At 45.8% G+C, this 13,144-nt stretch overlaps 1 protein-coding gene across 6 annotated transcripts in view; it reads left to right on the top strand.

Moving 5' to 3' along the window:
• CAMKK2 (calcium/calmodulin dependent protein kinase kinase 2) overlaps positions 1-12,862 on the top strand; it is a 56,704-nt gene extending 43,842 nt beyond the window's left edge. For 4 of the 6 annotated variants that reach the window (XM_033836874.2, XM_033836872.2, XM_033836873.2 and 1 more), the window contains 3 exons: positions 36-136; positions 674-716; positions 9,630-12,862. In XM_033836874.2, coding sequence (XP_033692765.1) covers positions 36-136; positions 674-716; positions 9,630-9,794 — 309 coding nt within the window. In that variant the 3' untranslated portion in view covers positions 9,795-12,862. The remainder of the gene's footprint in view (positions 1-35; positions 137-673; positions 717-9,629) is intronic. The other 2 variants (XM_033836876.2, XM_033836875.2) reach the window with 1 other exon arrangement.
• Positions 12,863-13,144: the final 282 nt, after the last annotated feature.

The following is a 13,144-nucleotide window of genomic DNA, read 5'->3' on the forward strand; positions in this document are numbered from 1 at the left end:
CCCCATGTGGCCGAGCCTCCTCTTCTTTCCTCCAGATCCTGGTGAAGACCATGATACGAAAACGCTCCTTCGGGAACCCGTTTGAGGGCAGCCGGCGGGAGGAGCGCTCGCTGTCAGCGCCTGGAAACCTGCTCATGTGAGTGTCCACCTGCCTTCCTCGGGGTGGGGAGCTGGAGGCTGAACGCAGGGCAGCCCTGCCCGGCCGACTCTGTGTGGGCCCAGCCCTGCAGCGGCCGTGTCCAGAAAGACTCAGACCAGCCCCACTGGGCACACTGGGGAGACCCGAGCAGCCGCTGGCTTTGGTTTTGCCCCACCCTGGACTCAGCCCGCCTCCTTTGCTGACAGCTAATCCACAGGGAAGTTTGACCTTTCTCAGGGGGACTTGCACTTTAACGAGGGTGGGGGAGTGGCTGACAATCAGAAAGGCTGTTTGACCCCAAAGCATGCATGCTTGACGGTGGGATTTTGTCCCTGCGGTGGGTGAGCAAGGCCAGTCTCGCTCATGGGACCCTGCGTCTCACGGCAGAGAGGTGTCCTGCTCCTAACTACCCTGGCAACAGCTCCGTGAAGCTGGTGTTCGGGGTCTGAGTGTCTCTGGGGTGGGGGACAGGAATTCCATGGGTCCCAAGTGTCCCTTCTCACTTCCCTTTTCCCTCCCCTCTGGCGATTCCAGCAAAAAACCAACCAGGGAGTGTGAGCCCCTGTCTGAGCCCAAGGTAACGCCTGCCTGCCTGTGCCTTAGCCTCTGCCAGGGCCTGGGGGCGGGGGCAGCTGCAGAGCACGGGGCATCCCCACCCAGGTGGACGTTCCTTCCAGCCCAGGCTGCTGTGCCCAGGCTCACCTTGGGCCTCCGGACCCAGGAAGAAAACGAGGGGCATCCAGGGGCTTGGACCCGACGGTGGGTTGTGCATGTGGGCTGAGGCTGCGGGTGCATGGCGCTCCACCCGGAATGCCTGTGAACTCACCCAGGTCTTAGACCTAGTCGGGCACCCACATGTGCTCAGTGCACGTCAATGGCATTGAAGCTGTGTCACGGCCGAGGCAGCCCCTGCTCTGGGTCAGCAATCAGAGCCTAGATCGGGCATGCTGCGCTCGGGGGCTCCCCCCTGGGGCTCTCCAGCATCCACCCTTTCTTCTCTGATGGGTTAAGACCTAGAAAATAAGTCCCCTTCCAGCCTGTTGCAAATGAGTGTGAGAGTCCCCTGCCTCTGGGGAGGATCCGGACCTTCTCACCAGTCAGCCAGCCTCTTTCAAACACATACCCAGCTCATTAGTCCCAGCGCCTCCCAGGACAGATGAGAATTTTTGTCCCCGCAAGACTGAGGTGACAAATACTTGCACCCCTGCTGCCACTTGGCCCCCACCCCATGCCTGTGGCAGGACAGCAGTCCCAGTACTCTGCGCACTGAGCCCAGCTCACCACCTCATTATCAGCTGGGAGCTCCAGGCAGCCATTTCTAAGTTTTAAAAGCAGCTTTATTGAGCTATAAATCACATACCCATTTAGAGTGTATAATTCAATAGTTTTTAATATATTCACAAAGCTGTGTGACCATCACCACAATCAGTTTTAGAACATTTCCATTAGCCCAAGAAGAAACCCTGTACCCTTAGCTCTCACCACCCACTCCCCCGTTCCCCAGCCAGCACGAATCTACTGTCGGTTTCTATAGATTTGCATATTCTGGACATTTCATATAAATGGAATCATACAGTATGTGGCCTTTGTGTCTGGCTTCTTTCACTCAGTGTAATGTTTTCAAGGTTCATCTATGATGTAGCATGTGTCAGAACTTCATTCCTTTTTTTTTTAAATTACTATTTTTTATACAGCAGGTTCTTATTAGTCATCAATTTTATACACATCAGTGCATGTCAATCCCAATCGCCCAATTCAGCACACCACCATCCCCACCCACCCCTGGGTTTTCCCCCCTTGGTGTCCATATGTTTGTTCTCTACATCTGTGTCTCAACTTCTGCCCTGCAAACCGGTTCATCTGTACGATTTTTCTAGGTTCCACATACATGCATTAATATACGATATTTGTTTTTTTCTTTCTGACTTCACTCTGTATGACAGTCTCTAGATCCATCCACGTCTCAACAAATGACTCAGTTTCGTTCCTTTTTATGGCTGAGTAATATTCCATTGTATATATGTACCACATTTCTTTATCCATTCGTCTGTCGACGGGCATTTAGGTTGCTTCCATGACCTGGCTATTGTAAATAGTGCTGCAATGAACATTGGGATGCATGTGTCTTTTTGAATTATGGTTTTCTCTGGGTATATGCCCAGTAGTGGGATTGCTGGATCATATGGTAATTCTGCTTTTAGTTTTTTAAAGAACCTCCATACTGTTCTGCATAGTGGCTGTATCAATTTACATTCCCACCAGCAGTGCAAGAGGGTTCCCTTTTCTCCACACCCTCTCCAGCATTTGTCATTTGTAGATTTTCTGATGATGCCCATTCTAACTGGTGTGAGGTGACACCTCATTGTAGTTTTGATTTGCATTTCTCTAATAATGAGTGATGTTGAGCAGCTTTTCATGTGCTTCTTGGCCATCTGTATGTCTTCTTTGGAAAAATGTCTATTTAGGTCTTCTGCCCATTTTTGGATTGGGTTGTTTGTTTTTTTAATATTGAGCTGCATGAGCTGTTTACATATTTTGGAGATTAATCCTTTGTCCATTGATTCGTTTGCAAATATTTTCTCCCATTCTGAGGGTTGTCTTTTCGTCTTGTTTATGCAAAGCTTTGCTGTGCAAAAGCTTTGAAGTTTCATTAGGTCCCATTTGTTTATTTTTGTTTTTATTTCCATTAATCTAGGAGGTGGATCAAAAAAGATCTTGTTGTGATTTATGTCAAAGAGTGTTCTTCCTATGTTTTCCTCTAAGAGTTTTATAGTGTCCGGTCTTACATTTAGGTCTCGAATCCATTTTGAGTTTATTTTTGTGTATGGTGTTAGGGAGTGTTCTAATTTCATTCTTTTACATGTAGCTGTCCAGTTTTCCCAGCACCACTTATTGAAGAGACTGTCTTTTCTCCGTTGTATGTCCTTGCCTTCTTTGTCATAGTTTAGTTGACCATAGGTGCGTGGGTTTACCTCTGGGCTTTCTATCTTGTTCCATTGATCTGTGTTTCTGTTTTTGTGCCAGTACCATATTGTCTTGATTACTGTAGCTTTGTAGTATAGTCTGAAGTCAGGGAGTTTGATTCCTCCAGCTCCATTTTCTTCCCTCAAGACTGCTATGGCTATTTGGGGTCTTTTGTGTCTCCATACAAATTTTAAGATTATTTGTTCTAGTTCCGTAAAAAATGCCATTGGTAATTTGATAGGGATTGCATTGAATCTGTAGATTGCTTTGGGTAGTACAGTCACTTTCACAATATTGATTCTTCCAATCCAAGAACATGGTATATCTCTCCATCTGTTGGTATCATCTTTAATTTCTTTCATCAGTGTCTTATAGTTTTCTGCATACAGGTCTTTTGTTTCCCTAGGTAGGTTTATTCCTAGGTATTTTATTCTTTTTGTTGCAGTGGTAAATGGGATTGTTTCTTTAGTTTCTCTTTCAGATTTTTCATCATTAGTGTATAGGAATGCAAGAGATTTCTGTGCATTAATTTTGTATCCTGTACCTTTACCGAATTCATTGATTAGCTCTAGTAGTTTTCTGGTGGCATTTTTAGGATTCTCTATGTATGGTATCATGTCATCTGCAAACAGTGACAGTTTTACTTCTTCTTTTCCAATTTGTATTCCTTTTATTTCTTTTTCTTCTCTGATTGCCATGGCTAGGACTTCCAAAACTATGTTGAATAATAGTGGTGAGAGTGGACATCCTTGTCTTGTTCCTGATCTTAGAGGAAAGGCTTTCAGTTTTTCAACACTGAGAATGATGTTTGCCCTGGGTTTGTTGTATATGGCCTTTATTATGTTGAGGTAGGTTCCTTCTATGCCCACTTTCTGGAGAGTTTTTTATCATAAATGGGTGTTGAATTTTGTCAAAAGCTTTTTCTGCATCTATTGAGATGATCATATGGTTTTTATTCTTCAATTTGTTAATATGGTGTATCACATTGATTGATTTGCGTATATTGAAGAATCCTTGCATCCCTGGGATAAATCCCACTTGATCATGGTGTATGATCCTTTTAATGTGTTGTTGGATTCTGTTTGCTAGTATTTTGTTGAGGATTTTTGCATCTATATTCATCAGTGATATTGGTCTGTAATTTTCTTCTTTTGTAGTACCTTTGTCTGGTTTTGTTATCAGGGTGATGGTGGCCTCATAGAATGAGTTTGGGAGTGTTCCTTCCTCTGCAGTTTTTTGGAAGAGTTTGACAAGGATGGATGTTAGCTCTTCTCTAAATGTTTGATAGAATTCACCTGTGAAGCCATCTGGTCCTGGACTTTTGTTTGTTGGAAGATTTTAAATCACAGTTTCAATTTTATTACCTGTGAAGGTCTGTTCATATTTTCTGTTTCTTCCTGGTTCAGTCTTGGAAGCTTATCCCTTTCTGAGAATTTGTCCGTTTCTTCCAGGTTGTCCATTTTATTGGCATAGAGTTGCTTGTAGTAGTCTCTTAGGATGCTTTGTATTTCTGTGGTGTCTGTTGTAACTTCTCCTTTTTCATTTCTAATTTTATTGATTTGAGTCCTCTCCTTCTTTTTCTTGATGAGTCTGGCTAATGGTTTATCAATTTTGTTTATCTTCTCAAAGAACCAGCTTTTAGTTTTATTGATCTTTGCTATTGTTTTCTTTGTTTCTATTTCATTTATTTCTGCTCTGATCTTTATGATTTCTTTCCTTCTGCTAACTTTGGATTTTGTTTGTTTTTCTTTCTCTAGTTCCTTTAGGTGTAAGGTTAGATTTTTTTATTTGAGATATTTCTTGTTTCTTGAGGTAGGCTTGTATAGCTATAAACTTCCCTCTTAGAACTGCTTTTGCTGCATCCCATAGGTTTTGGATTGTCGTGTTTTCATTGTCATTTGTCTCTAGGTATTTTTTTATTTCCTCTTTGATTTCTTCAGTGATCTCTTGGTTATTTAGTAACGTATTGTTTAGCCTCCATGTGTTTGTGTTTTTTACGTTTTTTTCCCTGTAATTCATTTCTAATCTCATAGCGTTGTGGTCAGAAAAGATGCTTGATATGATTTCAGTTTTCTTAAATTTACTGAGGCTTGATTTGTGACCCAAGATGTGATCTATCCTGGAGAATGTTCCGTGTGCACTTGAGAAGGAAGTGTAATCTGCTGTTTTTTGATGGAATGTCCTATAAATATCAATTAAGTCTATCTGGTCTGTTGTGTCATTTAATGCTTGTCCTTCCTTATTTATTTTCTGTTTGGATGATCTGTACATTGGTGTAAGTGAGGTGTTAATGTCCCCCACTATAACTGTGTTACTGTCGATTTCCTCTTTTATAGCTGTTAGCAGTTGCCTTATGTATTGAGGTGCTCCTATGTTGGGTGCATATATAATTGTTATATCTTCTTCTTGGATTGATCCCTTGATCATTATGTAGTGTCCTTCCTTGTCTCTTGTAACACTCTTTATTTTAAAGTCTATTTTATCTGATATGAGGATTGCTACTCCAGCTTTCTTTTGATTTCCATTTGCATGGAATATCTTTTTCCATCCCCTCACTTTCAGTCTGTATGTGTCCCTAGGTCTGAAGTGGACCTCTTGTAGACAGCATATATATGGGTCTTGTTTTTGTATCCATTCAGGAGGCCTGTGTCTTTTGGTTGGAGCATTTAATCCATTCATGTTAAGGTAGTTATTGATATGTATGTTCCTTTTTTTTTTAATATAAATTTATTTATTTATGGCTGTGTTGGGTCTTCACTGCTGAGCGCAGGCCTTCTCTAGTTGTGGCACGTGGGCTCAGTAGTTGTGGCTTGCGGGCTCCAGAGCTCAGGCTCAGCAGTTGTGGTGCATGGGCTGAGTTGCTCCACGGCATGTGGGATCCTCCCGGGCCAGGGATCGAACCCGTGTCCCCTGCATTGGCAGGCACACTCTTAACCACTGCATCACCAGGGAAACCCCAGTATGTATGTTCTTATTACCATTTTCTTAATTGTTTTGGGTTTGTTTTTGTAGGTCCTTTTCTTGTCTTGTGTTTCCCACTTAGAGAAGTTCCTTTAGCATTTGTTGTAGAGCTGGTTTGGTGGTGCTGAATTCTCTTAGCTTTTGCTTGTCTGTAAAGCTTTTGATGTCTCCATCAAATGTGAATGAGATCCTTGCTGGGCAGAGTAGTCTTGGTTTTAGGTTCTTCCCTTACATCACTTTAAGTATATCATCCCACTCCCTTCTGGCTTTTAGAGTTTCTGCTGAGAAATCAGCTCTTAACCTTATGGGAGTTCCCTTGTATGTTATTTGTCTTTTTTCCCTTGCTGCTATCAATAATTTTTCTTTGTCTTTAATTTTTGCCAGTTTGATTACTAAGTGTCCTGGCGTGTTTCTCCTTGGGTTTATCCTGTATGGGACTCTCTGTGCTTCCTGGACTTGGGTGGCTATTTCCTTTCCCATGTTAGGGAAGTTTTCGACTATAATCTCTTCAAATATTTTCTCGAGTCCTTTCTCTCTTTCTTCTCCTTCTGGGACCCCTATAATGCGAATGTTGTTGCATTTAATGCTGTCCCAGAGGTCTCTTAGGCTGTCTTCATTTCTTTTCATTCTTTTTTCTTTATTCTGTTCCGCAGCAGTGAATTCCAGCATTCTGTCTTCCAGGTCACTTATCTGTTCTTTTGCCTCAGTTATTCTGCTATTGATTCCTTCTAGTGTAGTTTTCATTTCGGTTATTGTATTGTTCATCTCTGTTTGTTTGTTCTTTAATTCTTCTAGGTCTTTGTTAAACATTTCTTGCATCTTCTCGATCTTTGCCTCCAGGTCCTGGATCATCTTCACTATCATTATTCTGAATTCTTTTTCTGGAAGGTTGCCTATCTCCACTTCATTTAGTTGTTTTTCTGGGGTTGTATCTTGTTCCTTCATCTGGTACATAGCTCTCTGCCTTTTCATCTTGTCTATCTTTCTGTGAATGTGGTTTTTGTTCCACAGGCTGCAGGATTGTAGTTCTTCTTGCTTCTGCTGTCTGCCCTCTGGTGGATGAGGCTATCTAAGAGGCTTATGTAAGTTTCCTAGTGGGAGGGACTGGTGGTGGGTAGAGCTGACAGTTGCTCTGGTGGGCAGAGCTCAGTAAAACTTTAATCTAATTGACTGTTGATGGGTGGGGCTGGGTTCCCTCCCTGTTGGTTGTTTTGCCTGAGGCGACCCAACTCTGGAGCCTACCTGGGCTCTTTGGTGGGGCTAATGACAGACTCTGGGAGGGCTCACGCCAAGGATTACTTCTCAGAACTTCTGCTGCCAGTGTCCTTGTCCCCACGGTGAGCCACAGCCACCCCCACCCCCCGCCTCTGCAGGAGACCCTCCAACGCTAGCAGGTAGGTCTGGTTGAGTCTCCCCTGGGTCCCGATGCGCACACTACTTTGTCTGTGCCCTCCAAGAGTGGAGTCTCTGTTTCCCCCAGTCCTGTCGAAGTCCTGCAATCAATTCCCACTAGGCTTCAAAGTCTGATTCTCTAGGAATTCCTCCTCCCGTTGCCGGACCCCCAGGTTGGGAAGCCTGACGTGGGGCTCAGAACCTTCACTCCAGTGGGTGGACTTCTGTGGTATAAATGTTCTCCAGTCTGTGAGTCACCCACCCAGCAGTTAAAGGATTTGATTTTATGTGATTGCGCCCCTCCTGCCGTCTCCTTGTGGCTTCTCCTTTGTCTTTGGGTGTGGGGTATCTTTTTTGGTGAGTTCCAGTGTCCTCCTGTCGATGATTGTCCAGCAGCTTGTTGTGATTCTGGTGTTCTCGAAAGAGGGAGTGAGAGCACGTCCTTCTACTCCTCCATCTTGGTTCCTCTCCCAACTTCATTCCTTTTTATGGCTGAATCATATTCCATTGTATGGATATACCCACATTTTATTTCTCCATTCATCCGGTGATGGACATTGTTTCCATTTTGGAGGCTATCACACATGAATAATGCTGCTGTGAACATTCTTGTAGAAGCAGCAGCTGTTTCCGTTTGTGAGGAGTAGGCTTCTGAGATGAAATTTATTGGCCACCGTAGGAGTCAGGTGCTTATATGATAATATAGGAAGACCATTTGGGGATCATTTATGCTTAAAAAAGGAGCAGGGAAAGAGGCAGGTAGCCATCAGAGCCAGTCATCAACAGCCTGCGAAGGCCGCCTCTGTCCCTGCCAAATTGTTCCCAGCCATCTCTGCAGCAGATGATGGGGTGACCCCGCCTATGCTTTGAGCCTCACAGGGTGACAGGGTGAAGCCTAATGGGCTGGCCTTTGCTGGGCCCTTCTCTTCTCAACCTCAGTTTTAGAGTTTGCCTCCCTTTTCCTGCAAGTCTGTTGTTTATTTCACCTTTTATTTTTAATGAGATCAAAGTTGCAAGACACCAAAGACTGATATTGGCCCAGAGGACTTTACTGCCTCTTTATTCCCTCACCTCAGTCCCAGCAGCACCTGGGGATTACCTGCCCTTGCCCTCAGCCCACCGATGGGATGTTTTGGTTGTCCCAATGGTCCAGCACTCTGGAGCTCTTAGGGCTCAGTCAGTCGTTAGAGGCCTTGGGCCCATGGCCCACTAGCTGTCTGCAGGGAGACCAGCTGGTGTGAGCAGGCAGCTGTAGGGCCTCATTGGTTATCCAGTTACAACTCTCCTCCCAGCAGACTTGACACCCTATTCTTTGGCAGAAACGTAAAAGCCAGTGAGTGTGAGTTTTAAACAAAGAGGAGTTTCTTCCTAGGAATGTACAGACATCACGCGTGCCCTTCCCTCGTGCAAGGGCAGTTGCCCTTTGGGCCTAGGGCTCACAATAGACATTAGTCCTGCATAGCAAGCCCAACGGCTCCCCTTAGGAGGGGCATTGTTTGCTTGATGATGGCAAAGGGTTTGGGCCTCTCCTTAGGGACTTTCCCTCACGTTTCCCATCGCACTGCCCATGTCTGTCACCCCAGGCAGCTCTAGCTGGGGACACCAGGACACTTCTTCCCACCAACTTGGTCTCCTGCTCTGATCACACATTGCCGAGTTGAGGGCCCTTCTCTTCGTCGGAGGTGTCCCCTGGGCCTGTGTGCGGAGGGCAGTTCTGTTGACGACCGTTTCCTGAAGGCTGGCTATGTGCCAGGCCAAGTCAGGCGTGCTGCTCGTTGCCCCCAGGAAACGCACCTGGGGGCTGAAGACGAGCGTCACGGTTCCTGCCCTGCAAGAGCTTAGAGCCTAAAGCCCTTGGTGAACAGGCCCCAGTGTGGAGCCCACACGTGACTTGTGACATGTGCCATGATTTTAGGTGTTAGGCCCCTAGATTAACAGCTATTTTTATAGTTCCTTGCTATTTTTTGCACATGATGCTGGTTTTCCATTTACAGAGGGGATACAAAGTCTCCTTTGAAACTTTAATGTGAGCAAGAAAAACGGGGGGGAGAATCTAAAAGAAGTTAAGTAAATAATGTCCATCCCAGGTGGTGCGGCGCCGCGGGAAACCTTGGTTCAGGGCCGTGCCAGCATTGCGCTGGGTCTTAACACGGGTTTTCTGTTTGGTGAGCAGGAAGCAAGGCAGCGAAGACAGCCTCCGGGGCCCCGACCCGCCTCCCGTGGGGGAGGAGGAAGCGCTCTTGTGAAAGGCGGCCCAGGGGTGGAGAGTCGGGGGGCCCTGGCCCCCGGCTCCGGCAAGCGGACGCATCCTCCGTGGCCGGACGAGGTGATGGAGTAGCTGCCGGACCTCGACCTCGCATGCACGTCTCACCTCCGCGGGCCGCGCCCTGCGTTTCCATAGCAGCATGTCCTACGGAAACCGAGCACGTGTGTAGAGCCTTGACCATCATCCCTGGTTATTGTTGTTGTTGTTTTTCCCATTTGTTTGTTTGATTTCTTTATTGTTTTAAAGGAGACAAAAAAAAAAAAAAAAAGACGACTCCATGACATCGACCTTGGCCGCTGGCTGGCTGAATGGGAGGGTGTGAGGAGTTGCAGACCCAAAGCCACGTACATTTGGGGACACTTGCTTTTTAAAATGTTTTTATGCCAAAAATCCTTCCTTGTGAACTGAGAATCATGTCAGATATTCCAAGTGAATGTGTGTGGAGTTTGAAAATTGGGGAAAACTGGCAGGAAACTCTGGTGGTGTGGTCTGAGACCACACTCGCTGCATTTGAAAGGGAGGGGAAGAGCGGGTGTGATTTTGCACAAAACCCCAAGACCCGAACCGTGGCACCTTCTAGAACTGTGGACTCAAGGAGTCAGGACAGGGCTGGCCCTCAGTAGCTGCAGGGAGCTTCGATGCAACTTATTCTTAAGAAGGACTTAAAAAATTTTTTTATAAGTAGAGCTGTAGTCAGGAAAACGGAAAGGGCTTGACACCTAACAGCTTCACAGGGGGGATTTTCCAGCCTCAGAGGCGCATTCAGTGGTTGTGGTGGAACATCTCCCCTAAAGGACTGAACGAGTGTGTTTCTTTATGACAGCCGCTCAAAGCTGAAACTTTTCTTCAGTAGTTGAGGGAGCTCTGGTAAATCTCTTGTTAAATTACAAAAACTTCAGGGTGAAATCCTACACTTCCATGTACATTACATGGCTTAAGAGTAAACAACAACAAAAAATACTTTCAATTTTCTAACCAGTCTGAACTCTAGAGCAGTTCAGAAATCATTTCGAGCTTCCAGGATCTCTCCCATGGCTTCAGGGATGTGATCGGAGTTAGAGCCAATGAAATCTATGCCTGTATATTAGCAGCTCACCTTGTTTATAACGTGTGTATTCTAGAGGCTGCTAAGGTTCTGTTTTCTTCTTAAATACTAGCTGATTGTTGTAGTCAATGAAACACTTATCCAGTTTCTGGAGGGCCAGTTAAGAAATGCTTTCGTTCAGCTGAGACACAAATGATCATCCTTACCGGCAAAGCTCTGTTTGGATCTATACAATAACTTTAGGGCACCCTTTAAGAGAAGATGATTGAAACCTAGAGCAGTCCTCAGGTCCACGGGAACCAGGGCTTGGTACAGGGAGTTCCTTTTTGTAGCCAGAAGTCCAGAAAGAAAAAGTTTACCTTTTTGACTTCCAACTAACCTTGGGAAGTTTGGCTGCAGTTCAAGTGGACTTCTTCCAGAGCCACACATAGGTGAGTGTGAAGTTCAAGAGGGAGGAAAATTGGAAGGGCTTCGTCTTCCTTCCTTCTTTGGAATTCCCAGTGCTCTGTGGAATCTGGCTTGGGGGAAACAGTGTCAGTAACTGGGCTCAGAAGGACGTGCTTTCCTTTGGTTTCTGGCTGATCAGTGCTGGTACGAGGACTTTTTGCAGAGAGACAGAGAAGCAGGCCTTGTTCCCCCCATGCAGCGCGTTCACAGAGCCCGGGTGTTCTTGGCGTCCATCAGTCTTCATAAGCTCTTGACTGTAGTTTAGCCAGACTTTTCTTGCTACCTTAAAAGCAGTACCGAGTTAGAGAATGCTGGTTTCCAAGAGCAAAGGACACCCATCTGCTGGAGGGTCCTCTGGCCTGCTTGCTTGCTTTCTGTAATCTGGTACTTCCTCTCACCTCCTGTGCTTGTTTAAATTTACAGGCTCCAGCCTTCCTGGGAGCAAACAGGGTCTGGTTAGTTTGCAGTAAGCACCTTGCAGTGGTTCAGGTCAACCAGTCCTTAGTCTTAGTCCTAGCCCGTCTGTTTGGACTCTGGCCTGGCCGAGTGGCTCGCCTAGGGAGGGCGGGCAGCATGCAGAGCGTCTGCAGAACTTCTCCTGTGTTTACACAACTGCATCAGGTGACGCCATTTCTCCCACCACGAAACTCTCCGTCTAAGGGTTCACATGTGGAATGCCAGCGATCAGGCAGCACTGAGCTATGTAGGTGAGCGGGTTGGGGGAGGCCCACGTTCATTACTTTTTTTTTTTTTTAAACTAAGAAACACCAAAGAAAGCTGTGGAAAGGAACCGCCCCACTGAGAAAAGTATAAGCAGAGAGGGCTGTAACGTAAAGCATTAGAGCTACTTGGAGAGCAAACTCTTGGGGTTTGTCTCCACTCCTAAAGCACAAACGTTGATTTTTTTCAAAAGCCAGCTCTGTCAGGAAAGGGCAGAAGCTTTTCCAGGTAAGCAAAAAGGATGCCTATCCGTCTCTTCCATTACTGGCTCATCTGTGGGACCAGTTTGGTGTAAGCAAGCGGTGGCCTGCACCTGTGGCTTTGAAGCAGCACATGTTCTCTACCCATCTTCCTTCTGTCCTGTTCCACTTCCCCATCTATTCCGCAGCCTGGCCGGTGGCTCCCATAAAGCCTTATCTAGCCCCTTGTTGGCACTTGGGGCCTGAGAGGCCATCTCCCCTCTGGTCTGGGCTTTTCCGTGAGTTAGGGCTCCCCTCCTCAAAGCCTTTCAGGACAAGGAGGGGAAAGGTGTGCATTTAGACACAGGTTCCACCTGTCGCTCTCACCCATCTTCCAAAGGGGAGCTTCACGTTGCCAGGGGAAAAGAACCAAGACCTCCACTCACTTCCAAGGTGCTAGGGAAGGTTTCAAGGTCGTTGATTCCCATCTTCTCTCCAGCTTTACAGGCCGAGTTTTGTGGGACTGCTGACTTTTCTATCCTGATTGATTTCATGCCCGATGCTTCTGTTTTATTCCTGATCCTTTCTACTATGCATTTTCCTTTTATCAGGTGTACAAAGTTAAATACTGTGTATTTATCACTAAAAAGTACATGAACTTAAGAGAAAAATAAGCCTTCGGTGTTTTTCCACAAATGTTTAAGCTTCTCTGTAAACTTGAAATAAACAGACAGCAAAATGGTGCAAAGCCTGGGCCTCTTCGGGATGTTTTTGTTGGTCGTTTAATTAAGTCAGTGCTCTCGAGGTCATCTGTCCTTATGTCTGTTTTCTTTCCTTAAGCTGACAGCAAGATCAGATGCCCATCAGGGCTGATGTACTCAGCAAATCCCTAATTTAAGCATGTCCTAGTACCTCGCTACTCAGAGTGTGGTCCCGGGATCAGCAGTGTCAGCATCATCTGGGACTGGGTTAGAAATTCATATTCCCAGGCCCCGTTTAAACAAGATCCCCAGGTGACTCACCTGTATGCT

The sequence above is a fragment of the Tursiops truncatus genome, chromosome 13 (assembly GCF_011762595.2).
Source record: "Tursiops truncatus isolate mTurTru1 chromosome 13, mTurTru1.mat.Y, whole genome shotgun sequence".
In the NCBI taxonomy this organism is placed as follows: Eukaryota; Metazoa; Chordata; class Mammalia; order Artiodactyla; family Delphinidae; genus Tursiops; species Tursiops truncatus.